Below are 24,293 nucleotides of genomic sequence, written 5' to 3'. Positions count from 1 at the left end.
TTTGTTATTATTATGATTGTTAAAAATAACAAAATGGTTATATGGGTACGAGCCTTAAAAAATTCGTACTGCTCGCTACGAAAATATGTTATTTAAATCCAACGTTAACAATTACTATGTAAAGAGGGATGCAAGTACATTTACAATGGAGAAGGAAAAGGATAGAGCAAATGAGTCGAAATCTTCCTGTCAACTTTCACGATTCTAAACGACTAAACTAAAAGTTTCCAACTTCAAAGTTGAGCATTCGAATACAAGGCGGTAAAAATTAAGGTGTCTCGGAAAACGCTAACCTGCACGCGACATCTCTTTTGACAAAATAACATGGCAATGTAAATCATTATTAAGTATATCAATTTATGTTCACGATGCCTTACAGAGGTAATGTCGCCCGACTGTCCACTGACCGAACCCGGCGCACTTGACTAGACTGTACTGTACACCCACCAGGACTTCCGTTTGCATTCGATTGATCCAATAGTACAGCGGCATCTCTTTTAAAATACGGTAGAACCCCCTGATCGAGTCAACTGGAAAGCCAACGATTTCTACTTTCGCCTAGTAGATCACAAGGATTTTTACATGATAATTATCTTCTATATATTTTTATATCAGAAATATCACTTCCGGAATGATTAAGACGCTAGGTTTCCCGGGATCAGCGAAACACTGCGTCCGTCACAGTGTTTCTCTCACCTTAGCCATTTGGCTCATGGAAATTCCCAGTGGCACTTAACTAATAATAGAAGTTACGAACCTCGCTCGTGGTGGCATGGCGATTCAGCGGTTCAGTGTCATCCATGTCTAGCTTGACATAGCTTGAAAGACTAGTAAAGCCTTACGTTCACTCCCGCCAAATGGCTTTCCCAAGTCGTGAGGCGTTCATTTTGGCCAGGAACTTCAAGTTCTCAATGAACAATAGTTTTCCAACGAAAAGGCGAACTAGCCGACTTTAGGGCGAACGGTTGAGTCCGGGAACAGAGTTAAGATGGACGGCTTAGGTCTAGTTGCTCCAAGAGTAGCTTCGTGCAAGGTTGGTCTTCAGGTATGACATTTATGCCGTAAACAGCCAAATTAAAAATGTGCACAGTTAGAGCTGATAGTCCTATAATGTAAGAAAACGTACGACAAACTGGATCGATAACTCACCATCATCCAAAAAAAACATGCCAACAGGACACTCATTCAGGAACCGTATTGATATGTACTTTTTTTTTTAATTGCCTAAGCCATATTTTCAGCAGAGGCGGCTTGTACGACTCGAGCCACACGCAGGGCTACAGCAGTAAAGTCTTTCAGATGTTAGGTGTATAGAAACTTGCCTATCAACGTATTAGCAACCATTACGTCGAATACACTTAGCGATATGCGATTTTTAGCTGGTTCTACGCTACAGCACGTAAATGTTCACGCACACTCATATATGTATATGGTACATACAAAAAAAGGTACACGGAGCTGGTTCCCTATTTTCTTCATCGTATGAGCTTTAATCTGTTACTAATCAACAAGTATTATTCTATTTAATTGGTTAAAGGAAAGGCACTGTTCATTGTAATGGCAGCCGTTACATTCGACTTGAAACTCGTCGCTCCTGGCTTAACAACTGTGCGTGTCTCGACGACATTTTGTTAGATAATAAAAACAGATTTTTTTTCCTAATCCGGTAAAGCCTGCTCCTCTTATAGCCAGATTGCAGCTAACGTAAATAGATCTATCTTGGTGATGAAAGTCTGAAAATTATATTGACCTACTTATATAAGCAGTTGTATTTTGACCAAGTCAACGTTTTGCGGTCCTTCAGGATGATCTTTTACTGCACTTCGCAGCTGGGGACGAAAGTCGGTTCTTCCTGACGTGGAGTAGCCATCTAAACCCTGCTATCCTTAGCTCATCAAAGGATCTCCTCGCCGAAGCCACCGATCTCGAACTAGAGCTCAGGGTTCACTTCGCAGTACATCCCCAGCGTTGTGATTCAACTGTGAGTGATTTCTAACTCTCTTATGCAAACGCATTAATAGCAAGATTATGCGAGGTGCCGTAAAAGTCGTACAAAAAAATTTCGAAAACACCTACGTAATTTTTTTCATGCCATCAAATGTCTTGTACCTATCTGAATCTGAAAATAAAAAGTGCCAAGTGAGGTTCTACTCGAAATATAGACAAGTACCGAGAACACTAAACGTCAGAGGGCATGCAGAGGTATTATTAAATACGCTCTTATCGTAGATGGAAGCCGTCCATATTAATTACGTACCTGTAGGGAGTTTTGTGAGTGATGAAATATTACCTGACTACCTGTCGAACATAACGAATTTACGAGCTAATGCTGGTTGACGCAGTCTTCTTGCAATTGTTAGACATGATTAATATAACGCTTTTCGAAAAAACAACGAGTTGCATTTGTATTTGGCAAGTGGCTTCTGTGAAATTTCAGTTTAGACGAACAAATTAATCATATAGAACATTGATTTTCGTTTTAAATCTTCCACGGTGACCCCCCGTAGAATGAAGCAGGATGGCAAACGTTGAAAGTATTATATAATCGGATCACAGAAGCGGCCCCATCTCAATTTGTCCTTGATAGTACTAATGCGTTTTTCCAGTTTCGGAGTTTGCTAGAGTTTACGCTTTCTACAAGGTAGCATCTTTGGCACCTGGCCGTACAGTTGTTTATTGTCTTTTTTATGCATGTCATAAAGAAATAGTCCTTAATCTGAACATAACGCTCGTTAATTTACTATGAAAAATGCAATACAAGTAGACATCGATGTTAAAAAATTAGAAAAGAAATCAAGCTAAGCTTTACGAGCAGAATCATGAGGAATAAATGACGCATCGCGTGAAATTATCAGCTTTTCAATTTCGGGATTCATTTCCATTGGCCAAATATCATTGCTGGTTGTCGGAACACCGCGTACTCAAGGATAAACTGAGGTGCGAGGAAGCCATGCTACGTTTCCGTACCTTTCTCGAGTCCAGAGGCAGTGCCATGAGCGAATCCTCGCCGCATTTGCACTATTACGCACTGCCTTACGTCAGTAAACTGCGCGAACACCAGACGTTCGGAAGGATCTTCAACGAGGAATGGCTAGAGACACTACGAAAGCGATTGGAAAGCTTCATAGATGATGCGTTTCATCTGGTCGAGTTGAATACGGCTAAAACGAAGCCCTCAAGACTATCGTACCTCTACGTGAGTTACTGACTTGATGCAGTTTCCTTACTTGGCACATTTGTCGTTTGTAACATGTTCTACCAAGAACTGGTGACCATATGACATAATCGGTTAACTAGATCAAAACTAGTAGATCAGGACCACAGGATGTTACCGTGCTAAACTAGCAGCTTTGATCGGTCTAGAAGCTAACACCATGATTCATCTACTCCTCGCTTTGTATTTATGTAGAAGTACTTCGAAAAGTAACCTTATTATTACCTTTCAGCACTGTGCGGACATCGAATTGAACGGTAACTATCAAGTTATGGGACCAGTCACGTGTAACAGTCAGGCCTATGACAATAAGCAAATGATCATAATAGTAAAGGAAACCTTACTGCCGTTTCTACTATTCCTTAATTCGGTGTTAGCAATCAATGTCGTCTAGTGGCTCTTTTGTCCTAAAGATCCTGTGGTTTAGAGATGTATAGCTGTCAATGTACTGTATATGCGCATGAACAGATATTCGCGCGGAGATGTCAATTTTGGAGCGTCGACTCGCCGAGGCGCTGGCACAAAACTCTCTAACGACCCGACAGCTTCTCCGGCTCGAAGAGGAACATCAGCGTCTTATGAGCGTCACTGGCGAATTGATTAGCGCGCTCGAAAGCGCCATTCAAGGACGCACGGTTGGTGTCTTAAGAACTTTTGTAACTTTTGATTAATAATTATAATAACAGATCATAAAACCAAGCCTGACATAAATATGGCTAATGTCCAGCGAGAAGTACGATACGTAATTAAGCGACAGCATCGACTGAGGCTACACAGGCACAGCTCCAAAAATTACCTCCATAAAGCTAAACAGAGACAAGGAAAAGGTGAGCGTTGGGTGTGCTCTTTGAAGCACTATACGAAATCGAGCTGTCCAGAGCCGCAATAACTTTGTTGTTTACCCAGGTGGACATGGCTAATATCCTCGATTACTGCGGGAGGGAGGTGCCCACACTTCTCACTCAAATCAGCAACAGGACTGGGGTTGGCAACAAATTCGGTCTCGATTTTACCGATGAAATAAAGGTGCGTAACCTAATACATTGGTAACGGTTTGATACGATCTGCATAACCTCAAGACCACAGGCCTTTCTCTCTTTGCACTTAACAGATCTAGTTACAGGTCCCAAAAAAAGGTCAGGCAAATACTTGTCTGAGACTATTCTGTTGCGTACCCATTTTGAGTGTCATGCTATTACTTACGTGAGCCGGCTTCGGAGGAGTATCGACACTACACTTCAAAGCAGAGCAACTCTAACCATCGTTTGTGAACGTTCACGGACACTAAGGACCCTTTGGGACTCTGGGAGCACGTGGGAATATTTATTATTTCAACTTAATTCAGCCAACATACATTTAGCCCTTTTAGAAAAAATGTTTGTAGGATTTAGGGCTGAGGGCAGCGGTCTGTGCTATACGGAACAGGATCAAAGTCGTGGCTTACGATGAACTTTTCCCCTACCATCTGGTCCACTGCGAGCCCTGTTTGCAACTCTTTGTGATTTTTGAACCACGGCAGATAGAAGTCTGCATAAATCTAACGGAAATCGTCATTATTAGCCGCTCTCATTTAAAAACTGAAGTACGAATTGAATTAACGACTTCATTCTTCGAACGGCATCTTTTGATCCAGCGGCGGATTTGAACGGCGGGATAAATAAGGCGTCGGATTTATAATCATGCGATTCCAAGATTTTGGCCCTTATCGAATAGGCTACCTTATCTCTATTCTATTTGGCAGTAACAATAAATGGCAGCGATGAATGGCTATAAATTTCAAAATGTCTTATATCCATGCGCTTCTACTATCCGAAACCATTACTAGTTTGCGGAAGCGTATGAGAAACTTTCTCAAATCACTTCATAGCATTGTATTATGCTGGCAACCGGCAACATACCAGCACAGGAGTCCTGTTAAGCTCCACGTTAAAAATAAGAAAAATTACCGACATGTAATGTTTTTGGTCTCTTGACGGTTAGTTCTTGAGGCTCCCTTAGCGTTTACACGATGGAATCTACCGCCCGATACTTTTCCTATGCTCGTGGTCGGATGCGCGGCTCCTTTGATTGCGATCAAATACGTGTTATGTTTGTTGTGTAAATAAGATTCCTCAAGAACGGCGTTCTTGATTGTAAAGAGAAAAAAATGCCTCGATCAAGAAAATCTTTAGTAGCCACTTCTCTTGATAAAATCGTTCCCGGGTCGGAGTTAGAGGAGACCGCGTTTTTTCCCCTTGACGGCCAACTGGTCGCCGGCTCCGAGGTACGTCCATGGCTACGCCTGCTAGTTAAAAGGTAACATAGCCTCCTCCTGATGTACTTTTGATATAGCTCAAGTCCGCCACATTGGGTAGTGCCCTCTCTTTAAGAGCCAGTACAGTTCCGCTTTCGAATGCTCTTGGACCGTTAGCTTACATGTGAAGATAGTCTCCACCTGGCACAATTCTGTTATCAATTTGAACGCGTTCTTCGAGGCCGCGTAATGGAAACGCTCGTGAAAGATTCGCTGAACGAATGCTATGACGGAGGCAGAGTGCACCTGATCAGCTGTATCGGACGAGCAACTAACACGGCTTCAGCAGCGATCTTTGTGAATGTTTATTATTTTTTTCTGAAGCAATACTAGTATTTACGAGGCATTATGACTTCAGCTTAAGCTATTCCTGTCTATAGAAGACCGATCAAATGTGTTATGTGTGCTACCAGCCGTGTGTACACGATGTCTCTAGTGTCTGTTCCATGGTACAGGATGTAGCAGACGTTGGAACGATATGGAAATAACTAGTTTGTTTATTGTAAAGTTTTCGAAAGTCTATTGTTGTTAGAGGAATGGCTATTAGACTGTGTTTTTTTTCGGTGTCTCACCTAATTCGGTGGTGAACGTAAATGACCAACGTATGTCTATTGGGAAAAACGTAATTCAGAACACACATTTTACCTTCGAATGATTGTTAAGGGTGCTTTCATGCTCACTTAGTAGTAAAAAAGCTGTGGTCTCCCGAAGCGAGTCTTTGGCACTAACTGACTGTAACAGGCAACCCTGGTTACCATATGAGATGTGTGAGGAACAGACGAATTAATTATTTCTCTGCATGAGTCGCAAGAAGCTTGTCCTTACCTCTGCTTGAATTTAATTTGTGCTGAGCTGTCTCTGAAAGAAACAACGAAATAAACCTACGGCTGGAAAGAGGGCATAAAGTGAAGTCATGTCTACGTTACAATTTCTAACGTCCGAGTTTTACAACAACACGCAAAACCGTATCTTATGCTGACAAAGAACGACTCGCGTGTATAGGGTCTCGCATCATAGAATAAACCGATTGAGAATTCTATACGCTTTCTAATTGTTATGCATGTATCGATCAAGGTAAACAATCAGTTCCTTAAAAAAAAATCCAAAATTTCGCAGGCGATAGATATAACGGAAACCGAAGATAAACCACCCCTGCGACTGGTTGCCTACGAGCTAAACTATCAGCTTATAAAGAATGAATTACTTCGAGGAGATATGGATACGAAATGCCGTCTCATCCAAGCTTTAAGATGGGTGAGTAAACTTAGCGTGGGTATCTCGGCTTGGATTTGACTGTGCAACTTTAAATGCAATGAAAACAATTTTAGACGCCAATTAGATAGTAACACTTTCAAAATATAAAATAATAAAATACATTTTCATTTATTACTTACAGCTTTACCAAATCTTATAGTAGATATCCAGTAGTTGGGTGCAAAATCCTCACTAGTCACCACTTACAACAAACCTTATAATGATATCATTACGAATACTCGACCCATGATGCCCTGCTGAACCGGACACTTTTTTAGATAATTCTTCTATTTAATATTATATTTTCTCTTTTCTTAGCACTGCCAATGAGATCTACATCGATTTTGAAGACTTTTTACAATGTATAGTAGAAGAAAAATGCCACTAAGGTCGTGACTCCGTGTCATTCTTGTTTCTACAAAGCGTAGCAGGTCTTTGCCTGCTTATAAAGCCTATTGTTAGGCCATAGGCCAGCGGTAAGGCAATTTGCTTATGTTCCAAATATGGCCCTGAATCGTGCCGTAATATTTGAATTAACAGCCCCCCTTTACTAACCAGTATTAGAGTAAACAACCGTTAAAGTCAAAAAGTGGCCTAGAGTTATGCGCTCTGACGGCACGTAAACAAAAAGCCCTAATTCTGTCAAGTCCCAGTATTTGCGACAGGCCCTACAGCTTGGTAATGAGGAACACTCAAAAAGTGTAGAATATATTTGTGACCTATTATAGCTTGACTCTCTGGACATCCAACTCGTATATGTGGCCCGTCAGAGTTCATTCTATATCGTTGACATTTCAATACGAAAGATGGCACCATCGGCATGGTGATATCGTTGGCACGCCCGTTTCATTTTTATCACTTGCAAGCCGTGCGTGCATATTTAGGCTCATATTCAGCGCTTGGTCAGCAGACGTTGAGTCCCCAGCGATCCAGCTATATAGCGAGTCGAGTGGATTTTATGTATTGCAGAAGTTAGGAACTACCCGCTGAAACCTTGGCCAATATAGATGCGGACAGTACGTCGCAGTCCTTTGAATGAATTACCACTTATCCATAATATTATTGCTTCGTTGCTCTTATAATTGTTGTTATCATTGTTATTTTGACAGCAACTGACAAAATGTAGAAGCCCGGAAAGGCGTCATTCAACCCTGATGGCGTTCATTTCGCACGACCTGCTCGGGTGTTTCAAACGCCAGTCGGAGTATGCAACGAGGTCTGTATAGAAGTATCAGTTCATAAGTGACTAGAACTGGGGTTCAATAACGTGAACAGTATAGAAATAAGTTTGTTTATTAGACAAAGTTACATAGTTTTGAAATCGCGGTTGACGAGGGTGCTAACAAATCAACTCTGCCGATCGATCGATCCGATTTTTTTCTATTTCCATCAGACGACTGGCTGCCAGCACTTTCTATCGACACTTTGACTCAAACCTAGATCACCACTTGTCCTTACGGTTTTACACACGTTATGCCACCACGCTATTACGCATAACATTAGCGTTACACATTTGCTATATATTTACCTCGACACACTCATAACTGGCTCTATATCAAACTATTTTAATAAAACTATTGATCTCAAATTGAAAAAAAACGAAAAAAATCGACACGATCGACTTAAATCAGATACGGTTTGACGCTGACAGACAGAGAGAGAGAGTTCGGTACTTATATAAGTTATAAGTTCGACCCACAAAAAAATTAATCGATAGGATGCTAGCCTGCATTAACAAGCTGTACGTTGTCGAGGGCTGACGGTCTCTTTTTAAACTATCAATCTTTTTTCAAGTCTAACTACAAATCTACAAGCGTATGTCGATGAACACAAGCAATACCCTTCAATTCAAATATATACGTATATTGGAAGCTCTCCGCTTCCTTCACTTTGAAGTTGATGGCTTCCATCGAGCCACATATTACTTTTATATAGAGGACGGGATAAAAACACTTCGTAGTTTAAGCACTTTACGTTCGTATCTAATTTTTATTATTTTCTTTAATAAAAAAAAATTATACTCACGCAATGCTGTACAGAGGCGAATCTGAGTTTGAGAATTTTCAGTCATGGCAGCATTTGCACGAAAGCTATATATGACAATGACAATAGGCCGTCTGAGATGTCCATGAAACCAGGCATCCACGGACAAGGTGAACGTATGTACTGTAAAGTACGCGTGGCAGCATATAAAGGTACCTAGCCCGAGTCTAAGATGTCTGTTCATGAAGAACATCTAGAAAAGAGCATAGCATTTTCCTTGGAGAATTCAGTGAAACAGCGACGTCCACAACAACAACAACTTGTACATTTGACCGACGCGTGCTTCCAAGCGGGCACAGCTTTTTGCTATGGAAAAAGCGCGAGACGTAGCTGCGGACAGTATATATGCTTGCGATATATATATATATATATATATATATATATATATATATCTGTACATCGCAAGTACACTAAATGCAGTCAATTTTTGTTGCTTCATACATCAGTATGTATTTTAATGTATCTAATGTACTTTGAACGGACAGATTACTGCATCTGCTGCGATCACCTTCGAGCAAGCTTCAGCAGGGTCTCTGCCGACTTCTAAATGCGTTTGCCTCATTCAGAAAGGGTCGCGCCTACCTAGCACGAAACACTCAGCTAGTCGTTGTCATGGCAGACGCTCTTGTCCACGAACAACTGGACAACACAGCTCGTGATATGATTATCGCTTCGTTACAGAAGCTTAGTCTCAGGTCAGTGGTTGGGAACTTAGTCAGCATGATTATGATCCATATCGAAGCAGCCTTTAGACGTATAAGCGAAACAAGTCAGAATTTTTTTTCTTTTTTATTCTTAAGCGTTTCTGGCAGTTGTAGTTACGGCGCCCAATAGTACACACGTTGGTATCGGTGCTTAGCTTCAGCGGATATCGGTTTCTCAACCAACCGAGGGTCTAGACCCAAAATAAGTTCAAAATTAGTTAAGCTAACGTTCGTCAGGGAACTCGACCTTCAAACAATTATTTCAAAAAGCAATTATAAATATCTTATTAAGGGACGAATGTTTTTTTATTCAATTTCGATCCCTTGCCCTGAGACACCTTTACTGGGATACCTGAAACCTGACAACTGGTAATTATAACAGCTGCTGAAAAAGGGACAGTTTAGATGCCCTAATTAAATAAGTTCTTTTTCGACAGCCCAGACAGCTACCACCGACCCCTTAACGAAAGCGACCCAACCAGGGATCATCGTTTGCTTTTAAGGTCTCCAATAAATCCACGCATAAGAATAGTGCGTGGAGGGGAATCCCTGTAAAATCTTCAGAAATAGCGATTATGATCTTTATGGCGGGATTAAGCACGTTCAACGAATTAGGGCATTTTGGCCCCTAATGTTCTGTCGTTAGAGACTTCATTACAGCAGTAGTAATTGAAGCACGAGATCTACATACTCAAAATAAAAACCCATTTAAAACAAGCTTAGAACGATCCCAATATTGCGAAATATTTGACAAAGATGAACCTTTAGAGGTCGAGGCCTTATATTGGCTGGCTGTTCTAGACAGAGATAAACTCTTTGCTGTACATGCGGAATGGGGAAAAGTAGGCCCACAGTGAAAAAAGACTGAGGTGTGCAAGTAGAAAGGTAACAGTTATAAAAAATAATGTGACAATTCCCAAATAAAATAAGCAACATCCGCATTAACTGAAAACTTATTTTTTGTTATAGTAAACAATATACATTATTGAATAGCCAGAAAATACGCTCTATGTCTACAAACTAGGACAAAACAGAACGGCTTTAATGGGCATCCCATATTTAATTCTGTAATTAAATGTATCGCGTGATGACGTCATTGGTTTTAGGCAAATTATTTAGGTCGCATATGAAACGTTACTTAAAACTCCGCTGGAATCAATTTTGAGTCATTACTTCGACAAACACAGTGCTAAGGCCGCCATAATATCCCAAACGTTATTTAAAGGAATACAATACGGTTACTATAAAGGTACTGCGACATGAGGAATACACCAAATAGAACATTGGATTCGGTTTGTTTTTATCAATAGTCCGGTCTCTCAAGCTATGCGTTGAAACACCAGCGAAGCGTGTTTATTTATGGACTGCTGTTTCGGCATTCTGCAGGCGACCGCTGGTAATAATCATGGTTGACAGTGGTACAATGGGATGGCTGCTGCGAACGTTGCCTGAAGGTCAAAGTTGCGATGTAAACTCAGAGGTGCGGGGCAAGGGTTTAGGACCCTACGGCTTCGAGTATGCCGCTGCCCTTTTCATGAATCTTTGTCTTAGCCCACACGGACGTCAGGAATGTGCCAAGCAGCCAGACGTCACACTCGACGTTATTATGGATTTATACGACCGTAATTTACCAGGTATGAATATCTACTTATATATATATATATATATATATATATATACACTTCAGCGGACTGTTTGTTGTAGCGGCATGCATTTATTCGCTATTCTTGGTACCAGTAGAACACCAGTTTTCTTTGGAATAAAACAGTAAGTTCATCGAGGCAAAAAATAGCGTATCGTTTTCAGAATTTTATCTAAGACAGGTTGTTTTTATGTCCACATGGCACGAATCCTTACCGAAATTGTGACTATCTGTTACGGCCGAAATCACCCATGATGTTGGCAGTCTTCACACTTATTTCTGTAGGATCTGAAGAAAATTTCCATGGAAAAAACGGGAAGGTTGTCAATAGCAAGGGCCCAAAAATATATCAAAATGATTCGAAAAGCCATTTTTGATGCACTTAGATACCTTATATGGAATTTTACGGCCAACCATTTTGAAGGGCGGAATACTAATTGTCGATTGATTGAGTCGTTCAGGGAAGATTCAACGGTTAGTTTTTTTGAGATTTTCTGTACTGTTTTACACTTCTGGACCCTTTGATCGCTTGTTTTTTGAGGGTTTTAACATAGTATCAGCTCAAAATTTAATTTCGCTGAAATTTCCCGTACGTAGCATATTTGAAGGACATTTTTTCAAGTTTACAATTACAAATGTCGCTTGGCACATTCAGTCCTGTTCAGACTGAAGAAATAATATTTTGAAAATGACTGTTGTGGTTCCAATCGTGATTTTAAAACGTAATAGCAATAAACGACGGCTATATTGTACGTGATCACTACAGGTTCGTCCGTAACTCATGCAAAAAGGACATGTTGAAATATGTTGTTGTTTAAATGCACTCGTTATATATTGCAGACTCTCTACAAAATTCTCTAGAAAAAAAACGACCAAAACAACAGTTGGGCGACTGATCAGTGTAAAAACAAGTTTACTTCTTAGTAATAAGACGTTGAAATTCATTTCCGCAGCGCTAGGGGCAACACTGAAGTTAGAACTAGGAGGCTGTAACTCCGGCCCAAAACGAAATTGTTTGAATCATCAACAGAATAACAATCTCATGTCTGTCTCGTCATTTATTGTAGAGATACTTATGTACTTAAACGGAGCTCTCTACAGCCTCATCAGCAATTCAACGCTTCTGCAAGAAGCAAAAGCGCGGATATTCAGCGAGAAGCTCCGAAAAATACAACAGGGATCATCTGATGAAATTTCCCATCAGATCGGGTGCATCCTCGAAAAGCTGGAAAACGCCGACTCAGCGGAGGATACGAAAGAAAAGGACAGCGGAGATGAGAAGAATATGTTGGAAGAAGATGAAACAGCCGTACAGGTAATCTTGATTTATTAAGGTATAGTGTAAGACGGTCACCTTGCCAACTTTGTGTGTAGGATCATATGAATTATAAGAAATAAAGCTGACTTCTAGTTTGTTTCTATATGATACTTCAGGACGATGAAGTCGAGACGGAAATCGATCAGGGCGAGCCGTCATCAAGAGGAGATGCGCACAGCGGAGAAACCCTTCTGTGGAAATTGTATACTTTACCAGGCGCGAAACTCAACGTAGCTCATATTCCCGATGGGCAGCGACGTTCAATCAGTACAGGCTCACGAAGTAGAGGTCGGCGACAAGCTCAAGCCGCTAACCCGATGCCTCATGATGGAGGCGATGAAAGAAAATCACGTTTGTCCGGCAGAGAATCTTCGTCACCTCCTGAGTTTCCGGCAATCTTGAAATTCGTGAGAAAAGCTAATCCTTTATGAGGCCTTTTTAGATACCTATAGATCGAAGAACAAGTAATTTTAATGTCCTTCAAATGTGTGAAGATTTCCTCAACTGGAATACGGAAAGCTACGTAGCCGATATTGAGAATGCCTGACATTTCGTTGTCTTCATTAAATTTTTCAAGGATTTGATAATTTAACACCAATTCCAAAAGTTTGTACATTAGTATCCGTGTTACTACTAGTAACCTAGGATTAGGCTATTAGTATTAACCGGAAAAATAAGTTGCTACTTCGGGGCCCAAAACGGTCTAATGCACATGTCTATTTTTATACTTTTGCAATGCTTCAGATGGCGCACTCTACTGGTGATCGCAGTCCCCTCAACGTTGCTCCATCGGCATCAACGGTCAACGTGCTGCACGTGGCGCCTGCCGCTAGAAGCATCCCAACTACTGCTACTGTAGCAGATAACATAACGTGCCCAACTCTAGGCGGTTCTCCAAGCGAAACTGGGCCTGAGCACGTGTGTCTTCCGGAGATTCTTAATAGTCCTCAGGCATTGGAAAGTCTTCAGCCGGAGGCAGTGTTTGCTGCACGACCGAAAGTACCTCGAACGCCTGAAAATAGCCGAAGATAATCCACTGTTTTTCTTCTTCCATTGATATGACAATTTATAACCGTGGTCGGCCTAAGACTGACTTTAAAGCGGCTGACGGAAGCAGAACGAATAGCCCCCGCATGGCGTATAGAAAATTTAAATTATACAATATATCTTCATCAAACTTCATCAAATGATGCGCTGACCTCATATTATGAGATGTTTTTTTTTTTTTTTCTATCAGATACGTTATCAGTGAAAGAGGGATGTAATTTTATTGTCTGAATCTTGCAAGATCCAGCAGTTTGTCCTGTCTTCACAATCGTAATTGCTTGATTTTATTTCGAGCACCAGAAGCCCGTGTGTTGTCTTATTAAGTGAGTTATTCCATTTCCGAACGTGTGATTATATTTTACCTAGAAATAAATATAGTTCTGTTGTTGTCCATTTGATCCGACATCGAGGCATTTTATCTATAGCAAACCCCTGATTAACTTTACCAGGTTTTTCTATTATTATTATTATTAATATCGAAAAATCTCAGAGTGGCTCCGCCACTTTCCCGCTATCCGTCGCTTTCAGGTTCGTGTTCAGATTAATCGACACGGCTAGTTAAAGCTTTGTTAGATGCAGTTCTAGCTTTATGTAATAAGAAAATACGGATGGATAGTTTTGCGTCCCTACGCGGGTATGCGGGTAACAGGGTAACCCTTATTAGGGTATTATTAATGTACTGTTGTTAGACACCTCTGGTGATTACTGATAGTCTAACTAATAAACAAAGTCGTATTGGTAATTACGATTGAATTGTATACGATACCCATCACTAGCATTGAACACTGGAAACACATCGTCGAATACTGATATCACAATGGAGGTTGTGTTGGGCTTTAATTTCTTGGTGGTTGCGACAATGAATTCTTTTTTCTAGTTGCTTTCACGGTTGCTTCTTTTTTGGCAGACCTCTGCAATGAAGGGGCCAAACAAGATCTGTATTCATCATTCTATTGCTAGAATTTGTACTGGAAAAGTCACGCTCAGATGTCCTGTTTCTCCAGTTAGTACGTAAATATAATACTGCTGCACCATCGTAAGGACCGACCATGTAAACAGCAGGGTTATCGTGATGAGCCACGCCCACCTATTTGCGTGGGAGTTTGGACAATAGGACCGGTTGGGTATACTTATAGACAAAGACTGAATTAACAATTTTTTCATATTTATTATGTGAGTAGTGTTTGCTTTGTACATCACGTAGACCTTACCAACAACGTATATACTTTCATTCATCTTGACGAACTTCGTTGACGATAGCTATTAATTGAAAATGATGTTATATCTGTACTTTGCTATCACAAGTTTAGCTATCTGTCGTGCAGATCTATCGTAGCGCGCTATAATAGCCCGTAATGCACAAAAATGGCTACCAGGTCTTGATTTTTGCCTCCCTGTTGTTTAAGGAGTGGACGGAAAACAGAAGTTTCATTCAGTCCCGTCTATTCGTGCAACGGAGGTGCTTACTCAAGCCAAACTGTCTTAACGGTTTCATTTTCCCACGACTTCTACCGCAGCCGCTATTTAAACCAGCAGAGGGACGGCAGAGACTATGTGAAAGGACATAGATTTGCTTCCCGCAGCAATACCGGCCTACTGACCACACGTTAACGCAGCTCGTTCAGAATACTTAAAGGACGGTCGACTGCTCTTGCACCGGTCTCTTTCTAAACTCGGCATGCATGGACCGGGTGTCACGAATCGTGAGTTGCGTAGTAATAGTATTTTTAAGACGTCCTTGTTTTTGCGCCAACTACATACAAATCTTGGGCTATTCGAGCACACCAGTGGACGCGGCAGTACCAGCCGTTTTGTGTGGACTGGGAAACGGACCACCTCTTGTCCTTAACGCTGCTTTGTAGTTTGGCCCTTGTCGTATCGCAAACTTAGCTCCAAACAAACAGAGACCCGTAAGTGAGCAGGATAGAATTACATTTCCTGGCTCGCAAAAGTGGGAGGAAAAATAAAACGTGATAGCAAAGGAAATCCTAAACTGGGGTAATTGCAATTTTCTCCTCGCACGAGAATTATGGGAAAAACTACAAGTGATACAAGGATCGATAAGTACTGATCTAGTGGTTTAGACACAACTAAGACAAATGCACCCCGCTAAATCATCCTAAGGAGGAGTAAGGACAGATCTAATTTTTTTTTGCAAAGAAGAACATAGGTTTGTTGATAGTAGATTTGGTCAACGGCTAAACCGAGCATCAACTATAGGTGTTCGTTCAAAATATATTTCTCTTAATGTCTTTCTTAATTGGAATTGAGGCAGAAGTCTCCGTTGGAAAATGCTTCATTTCGTTCATCCGCGCCTCGAGTTCTGCTAGCGATGCATAAATATCAGACAATTTGTGTACATAAAAACTATTAGGATTTCGCTTAATTGTCTTTGTTTTAGAACGGAAAATCTTTCAAGTATCTAATAAACACACTGTCTACTCAAATGCCATAGGCAAGCATTTCATGATTAAGCACAGCAGGTCTTGAAGATAGATAAAATATGACAGTTCTTAATGGCGTTTCTGTAACAACATAGATAAGCGACTTTACGTAAAACAATAAGCAAGTACGTATTGATAGGCGCCAGTCCTGGGTCTTGTTAGGCGCAACGCTGCTGGAATAGGTAGTAATTTAGCTACCGTATGGTAGTAACGTCATAGGATATCAGGGTTCTATGAACGAGCAAGGTAAATAGTGCTATTTACATATAGTCGATACATTGTATCCAGTACTATAACTAGCCTGAAGATGTTTGTATGTTACTAAATAATGAACGATAGAAGCCGAAGAACAAAATGTGTCGTTCAGGTGATCAAAAGTGACCCCTTTTCATTTTCGGGAAGTGGTAAAACGGAGGGTTATGATCCAGTTATTAATAGTTCATCACATCAGCGTTATTACAAGGGTCTAATAAAAGTTATTTATGACATCGTAAATGTCTTATACGGGTCTTCGTATCTGTCTCTAAGCAAGGAAACGAAGGTCATCTTCGTAATGGTTGTTGTTCCCGCATGGAGCATCGGAAAGAGCAATGTCCAAGATCATATTAATAAGATCTGGTGAGTGTTGCAGCATACTTTATGGCTCAGCCTAATAATACATGCATGCTTAGCTGAACTAGAGCTTAACGATATGTGACAGCGTGCAGAATGATGCGACCTGCTATCGTGACAGTTCGGGGTATCAAACAAACAGGGGTTAATTTGTAGGCGTTTCAGGCACGGATCACTTCGCAAATAGCGTGACTTGACCTAATTAAAAAAAATGCTGACTGCTGCTTTCGGCCTCGACCTGAAACGACTGTAGACCCGCACCAAATGCCACTGATAAGCATATCTTGTACGATGGGCAGTTGTCCTAGAGTTCTTCTTGAAAATTACTTCTTTCTCATGCTACGATTCTTTAACATTAATGACTGCGTAATAGCAACGTAACATTTCTGTGTCTCTACGTAATAGACAATTAGTATAACTGTGACACGTGTCTCGTATTAACATAAGATATTAGACGCAATATGATCTAAAAAACAGTCCTAAAAAATTGAAACTATAGTCGAATTTATGTAGAGGGTATGGTATAATTATAGAACGATAGAAAAGTAAGCTAGCTTACTTGCGTTTTATTAAATAATTGTCGAAATCAGGCATTTGAACATTGCGGGCCCTTCATTTGGTATCTTGAAAAAATTTGGTACTCTTGATTAACTGTGTACTATAGCACGGTACCGCTTAGTACTGCGTACATATTTACAGCTGAATATTATATCGATTTATTAATATTATAATCCTTAAGCTACCCGATTCATGAGTTTGAGCTAATATATTCTTAAGATACTCGGTGGTCGTTAAAACTTGAACATTATTTTTTAACGCAATCGAAAATCCGCACCCACTGGAGATTTAAAAAAAATTGTTTTTGAAAGCTGTTATCAGTGCCAACTTTACAGAGTTCCAGCGGATTATTTTCATTTACTGAGTAAAACAGCGAGCGAACAAACTCGGCCTGACGCATTCAGGCCAAGTGTAAAAAACGATCAGCCTAAAATGTCAACGCTAAGCATCCTTGTTAAAATGCAAATGCCGGTCTGTGGACTTACGCACTTGCTCATTGTTAGAAACAAGGGCCCGTAGATTCAGCAGCCTAATCCGGTCAGATCTGGCATTATCGGATTTTTACATATAATACCGCTGAGCACCACTTGTAAACCTGCAATAAAAGTTTTCTGCGTGAATATCTTCACTGCTTCATTTATTGCAAAATTGGACGTACATCTTACATAGCATCTTCATACGCCACTCGGAAAAGCCAAATTAACGCTTTCACAATAAATTTAGTCGTAGTATTAGAAAGGTATTTAAATGTATCACCGTGTAGAAATAGGTTATTTATTTGGTCGTTCGGTATCAAACGTTGCCTAAAGAACTTAAGAACTTAAGTAAGGATAATTCGTTTATTTCAAGCTTCTGTGCAAGTCTGAAGTACGAGAGACTATAAAGATAACTTACACTTAGTAGTTTTCCGAAATTTCTCCTTAAAAAGATGAATATTGAAAAAAGATAGTAATCTATGGAAGCCGAGTTTGGCAAGTGTGATCGTCGACAGAGTGTCTCTAAGCGTAGCTCCCGCATTTATCTACCTATAGCATCGTCGTGTAATTAGCTACTTAATGTTCTTCATAGCAGTAAATTTCAGCCATACTAGACCCAGTGGCACTCGAAGCCGTAGTGGATGGAACCTGCATTAAATCATCAGATAGATACTGTAAACCTTCGTCTGCTTTGGGTTGATGCCTAACCGGTTTAAGTGTATCAATTTACTGATGTGGCTGTTTGAAATTGCGGCAGATGTCTTACAAGTCACAATTCGGAGCTCAAATGGGTCGTTGTTCTAACGTGGAAGCAAACAAAGGTACATATCTCTGCGTATGTTTTCGGTGTACCCATTTTCTTGTATTTTACCAAATAGATGGAGGCGAACAGCTGTAGCATACTTACGTACTCTAAACCTGAATGTTAACACCAGTGGTTCAACTTCCATCGTAGCTTTTAAATCTACACTGTCAAACATTGAAGAACCCCATTTGACAAGAAACCCATTCGTGAGTTTGAAGTTTACTTCCCAAAATATAGAATAGTTCGAACCGAACGAACAGCTTACGGTGTTTTTAGTAGCAGACCTCTACAGAATGCAAGACTTGTACGGTGGGTCTTTGCTGTCAAAGTGTGTGTGTCGGGGGGGGGGGGGGGGTCGGAACTCATGCTGGTAGATTGCTCGAATTTTCTAATTTTCCATAGCTCACTACAGGTCGTCTGCTAAAAGCTTGAGTAACGACATGCAAATGAGCAGTCTCGTCTCAGAGCATCTCGAATACAAAAAAGTATCGTAAAATTTTGCATCATGAGAAAATAGCCCCGTTTTAAAAGATTGGATCAATGTTCCTACTATAAATTTAATAAATTGCGCTTTTTACGGGGCTCAGTTTTAATTGCTGCCAGTTTCTCGTTAGACTGGAGAGCCACTTGTTCCTTCTCGACTTCACTAGAACGCTACAGATACTGTTCTTTAAACCACAGAAAAAAAAACCGTACAACAATACGTTATCACTATAAGTTATTTATAGGGAACGACTTCAGAGCGATCTATGTAACTGTTCGCGTCATTGCAAATTGCTATCTGACTCCGCCCAAGTCAGGATTACAGTCATGTGAGCTGGATGCTCAGTCCCATCGTTGTGGTCTTACCTTTTATTGATCACTGCGGCCATCAGCATTCCTGCCCTTCTCTTTTGCTAATGTCAGCGGCTTCTCTCGTCTCTGGTGCTTTGTACTGAGAGCAGGAAAAGATGGATGCAGGAGGCTTCCGCAGATAAACCAAACACTGTCGAGACAGGACGGAAATCCCTGGTCTAGGTAGTGTCAGCCAGCGCACACAGGTGAGCGATCATACGCATGAGCGTTCCTGATGGTGATGAAGTGAGCGCATTAGTAGTATTTGTAAAGCCGTCAACGCACGAGCAGGACTTCGCTTCAGTCTTCAGCCAACACCCTCGTTGCATGCTGATGCCACGACCTGACTCAAGGCAAAAGTTGACGGAGGGCGGAGATCTCTAATCTCTCGAGATGACAGAAGAAAATATTTACCTTTACGACAAGCCTTCCCTTGAATTAACCCAAGGTCTTGACCAAGCGACGACTCGTCAAAGCACCCTGCTATGAGCCGCGCGCGTTTGTCAAACTGTTCGTCGCCAGAAGCGGGGCCAGAATGGTGTAAGAGAAAGCGACGAAAAAATTCAATCGCAAGCACCCGTATTCATCAAATAACCAGTGTAGATTGGCTCGTACAGGGTCAACAAGCCCGCGAATTTGTAACGAAATTCACTGCAGGAGAGGCAGAGTTTTCAGATGTGTATATATATATATATATATGTATAGTGTATTTTATTAGCGATATTTCATTTTATTCAGTTGAAAAGAAAGCGGTGCGGCCTCAGATGTCGCCAGTGGTGTCAGCATATAGTCTTTGTAAGTAACGCATTTTAGCGCATGGGGTGGAGAATACGATGATTATAAACGACTCCCTCACCAAAGCATTTGCAGGACGGCTTTGACGAGCTTTACCACATGTGATCTGGTATTGTCGTAGAGATGAGCGACCTTACCCCGTTTTTCGTGTCTTTTCGCACCGTTTATTCGCTGCAACTAGGCCGTATATGAGCTGTGTTGACCGTCTGTTTCTTTTCATGCAGTGTACAAGACGGACGGCAGATAATGGTCTATTCTGGGTGAAAATCTGGCTTAGCTTTAGCCTTCGGCGCATTGTCCGGAATCGCTCTTTCCTCTGACGTAACAATAACGACTCGTTATCTGTAACCATGCTACAACAAAGTATTTCTTTATATTTGCGTGTTCTTTAGTCAAAATGCTGGGAGGCAATGAGAAAACGTGTCTCTTTATTCCCTGCATTTATCCGAGGTCCCAATTTTTGATATAATTCCATGAATGAAGGATGCCTTAAGACAACCTGGTTCTCGCAGTCTATCTTTCCAGAAAACCGAGAAGCTGTTTGTGTCAATATGGACAACCGGAACGGGATGTACCCTCTAAGTCCGACGCGCTATTTTTCAACTTAGCAGACCATTCTCGAGTAGCCTCCGTGAACATGAGGTCTGAACCCTCACAAGGCACAAACACCTTTGATTCCTCCGGTTGATTTTTAAATTCGACAAAGGACCAAATAAACTAAATGTCGAAAATGCATTAGGAAGGTACACTGGATCTGAAATAAAATTCACCCCATAACGGAACTATAACAGGTGTATGAAAGGAAGAGTGCATTCAAATAATATATAGACTACACAGGACTATACATATATATATATATATATACCAGGCAGTACATATGGAAAGAAACCTTTGAAAAAACAAACGTTACTTTTTTTTTATTAGTTTACTTTTGCTCTAATTGAGGCAAGAAAAGTCAACAAACACATATTTCTATCAACGCCACACAAGAGTCCACGAGAAAATTCGTACGTTCAGATGCAAAAATTATGGAGCAAACGTGGTATATTGTGAACTTTCTGCATAGAATAACACAGCGAAGGCAAGGTATGGTCACTTAACCGCAGTAAAACAGCTAAACCATCTCTCCAGCACGTATTAAATTCACGGAAATCGCAAATTTGAATATCTGTTTTTATGGCTATCCCTAAGCGTTTTTTTTTTTCGCACTGAGCAAACGTATTGCTTTTATTAAATATAGTTACAGTACGTAGCTCTATCTCTCAATAAGGTACGTAGAACCTATTTTGTTGCACATAACAAGACACTGTGAAGCTAGCCTTGCTTCGAGACTATAAAAAAAATTGTTTATTTGTCTTTCAACTTTCGAAGTCATCATATTTTAAACAAAACACTTGACACATAGCTTACAAAATTGCTTCCTAAAATCAAAGTTCTTGAGAGCACCTCAATAAACGTGGCAGAGACACATTCAGATATGTATTTTTTGTGACGCACCACCAGATGTACAATTCACTATATTGCTATGCTTTGACAAAGGCGTTTACCTCACAGAGATAGAATGCTGAAGAGCACAACCCCCATAATGATTTTGAACTTTGAAGCTTGCCCAGGCTGTGATTGTAGCAGTTGTTATCCTCAAGCGAAACGAGGCACCCTGTATAATAGCATCATATATCTATCTCCTTGTGTCAAGTTGACCGCTGTTAAATACAAAAAGCCAAAATTGACCCGTCGTTGATTTACAGCTTACGCATTGGTAATGCTTCTGCTTTCCGCAGTTAAAATAGACACCCTGGGTCATTCGTTCGTTCGTTCGTTCGTTCATCAACAGAAAAGCGTTAATAGGTGTTTGGCCTGGTACGTACGAGTCATCTTGTGAACGAGGCCTAAGTCAGGCACGCCTTCGATTCATTTTAAATGTGTTGTTGCAGTCTAAATCTATGCTCGCTATATATATATATATATATATATATATATGAAGGGGAAGCATATACGAAGTTACTGCTGTTGATTTGAGTCCCGCAAATAATGGGCCAATGCGCCACCTTAATCATATGGATAAGAGATGTGTAGGGTGTCCTAAAAACGTATATATCGTTCAATGTACTGCAAAAAACTGGTTTATCGCGTATTCGGGAAGGCTCTGGAAAACACAGTTAATTTTATTTCCAAAGGGCCCGAGTATCTGTACACTATCAGTGTGTAGTATAGTGCCTTGGTGAAAACCTTCCAAACAGATAGCCTATCTCATCGAATACTTAGCCTGTTTCCCAGAGATGACGTCAATATATTTCTCTTCTGAAGGTAAGGTCTACGCCAGAAAAGCAATGGCACTGGAATACTGAAAGACCGTGATTAAGCAACGATGTATTGACCAGAACGGTTAGAATTCTGAACAACAGCGGCTTATGTCGATTTTTGTTCAATTCAAATATTGATTGTATGTACATAAAGGATTAAATAACAAGTATTCATCTTTGTTTTTAGGGTAAGAATATCCTCTTGTTAGTATTTGTATCGCGCATCTAATTTATCGATTAAAATCAAGCATTCTAAAAAAGCACAAGGTGTTACAGTATGCATTTACGAAATCGAAAGCTAGAATTGTAGTAAAAGGATCAGTTTGTAGCATAATGTGTTATACAGTCAAATCAAAAGTTTCATAAGAATAGATCAAACCTTAACTAAAGCCTCAGAAAACAGGCGTGCAGCAACATATACGTTCTATAACATATTTATTTAATTACCTGAACTTACGCCGTAGTGCCTCTCATAACGCTTGCTCAGTCTATTGGCCAACTTCGGCCAAAGATACAGAGCTGTCAAAGAGCGCAGGATTGATTCATAGCAATTGGCTTGGACCAGAGTTACTTAACATCGCTAATATGATGCTAGTTTTACATTGCATCCTCTATTGCTGTAGACCTATATTGGGTAGGTAACGCTCTGACCAGGTGAGCGCAACCAAGCTACTTACCTACTACAAAACGACTTAATGCGACACGGTGCGAGCGGCGCACCAAGAAGATCTCAGAAGGATCCTTACGGTTCTATAAGAGAACACATCATTTCAGTAATCAAAAACTGGCCCTCATTTAAAAAAAATCTCGGTAGAAGTTTAAGAGAAACAGCGTTAATGAAACAGCTTTCGCTGGTGTTCTTCTGTAATTAGTGCAATTTTATCATGTACATATATATATATAGAAGTATCGTAAAAAGGTTTTTCTATCGAAATATATGCATGAACAAACCTCGGATTAAGTAGGATTGCCTAAAACAGGATTTTAAGACACTTGTTTCGAGATGCTACGCGGACACCCGTTTCAAACTAATGTATTAAGCACTTTTACAGTAGAAAAATCATTGGCTTGAGGAATTACACCAAAACTTTGTTCACTTACAAGATCTCTGGAAATATTATGGAGGTTATCTCGGCGATGAGGTTTAGGTTTGGAGCTCTACCGTTTCCTGATGTTACGAGACCCTATCCTTTGTGCTTAACGTTTTATATCCTCCAGAGTGAGTAACTATTTCGTGAAATTATGTATATTTCGCTTTTCATTCATCCAGCCAGCCATTTGTAATTAGTCCTGATCGGTTACTTACCTTTGATAAATGCAAAAAGCTTATTAATGCAAAACTACCAATCTATAAATATCTAACGTTGTCGAACATATTAAATGGGTCAATAAGTAATTTTATGTTTCACCTGACTTACTTAAAATAATGCTAATTTTTGTCACCTGTCAAAGTAACTTATTAGGCTGTGCGCGGCCATCCTCTGCCGTGTGAACCACAAATGAATATCCTAATGACCGGTGGTCCAGCAATGAAAGGTATCCATAGTGCCGATTCGTTGATGGGCCCATTGTACTGGCTTTTGCTACCAATCGCTTGTTTGCCAGGCTACATGTAGGTGAACAGTTCTAATATGCTAAAGTTGAATCTAGACAATAAACCGGACTTGAAAAAATTCTTTCCCAGACTTTTCGGGGAAGGGGGCACCCAAAGCTCTCAAGAGTTCAAATTTTTCTAGCAAAACAACGTTACTAAACGCAGCTATTTGCTTCTTTAAGATCTTTGCGTTATCAATTATTTGACCCACTTTGACCCGAGTCACAAGTCCGCATTCATCGTATCGTTGTAATTTTAGGGTCTATAGGGGAATACTTGTTTCAAATTCGACGAAATCCCATGGATTACGCATGCTCAGTTTACCCGGCTGTAGGTATCTTTTGTTGTCGTTATGAC

The 24,293-nt window shown here is 40.5% G+C and overlaps 1 protein-coding gene across 6 annotated transcripts in view; it reads left to right on the top strand.

The window, feature by feature from the left end:
• Positions 1-13,913, top strand: part of LOC111251249 (lisH domain-containing protein ARMC9-like) — a 24,857-nt gene extending 10,944 nt beyond the window's left edge. For 3 of the 6 annotated variants that reach the window (XM_086990827.1, XM_086990826.1, XM_086990825.1), the window contains exons 3-15: positions 1,538-1,608; positions 1,805-1,981; positions 2,927-3,196; positions 3,447-3,471; positions 3,683-3,849; positions 4,121-4,240; positions 6,624-6,761; positions 7,871-7,977; positions 9,290-9,499; positions 10,895-11,142; positions 12,218-12,465; positions 12,585-12,875; positions 13,213-13,913. In XM_086990827.1, the coding sequence (XP_086846953.1) occupies positions 1,558-1,608; positions 1,805-1,981; positions 2,927-3,196; positions 3,447-3,471; positions 3,683-3,849; positions 4,121-4,240; positions 6,624-6,761; positions 7,871-7,977; positions 9,290-9,499; positions 10,895-11,142; positions 12,218-12,465; positions 12,585-12,875; positions 13,213-13,500 (2,340 nt within the window). In that variant the 5' untranslated portion in view covers positions 1,538-1,557 and the 3' untranslated portion in view covers positions 13,501-13,913. The remainder of the gene's footprint in view (positions 1-1,537; positions 1,609-1,804; positions 1,982-2,926; positions 3,197-3,446; positions 3,472-3,682; positions 3,850-4,120; positions 4,241-6,623; positions 6,762-7,870; positions 7,978-9,289; positions 9,500-10,894; positions 11,143-12,217; positions 12,466-12,584; positions 12,876-13,212) is intronic. The other 3 variants (XM_086990823.1, XM_086990824.1, XM_086990828.1) reach the window with 2 other exon arrangements.
• The last annotated feature ends 10,380 nt before the right edge of the window (positions 13,914-24,293 follow it).

Source organism: Varroa destructor, unplaced genomic scaffold (assembly GCF_002443255.2).
Source record: "Varroa destructor unplaced genomic scaffold, Vdes_3.0 BEIS01000005.1, whole genome shotgun sequence".
NCBI classification, from domain to species: domain Eukaryota; kingdom Metazoa; phylum Arthropoda; class Arachnida; order Mesostigmata; family Varroidae; genus Varroa; species Varroa destructor.
This window is presented reverse-complemented; position numbering and strand designations above follow the sequence as displayed.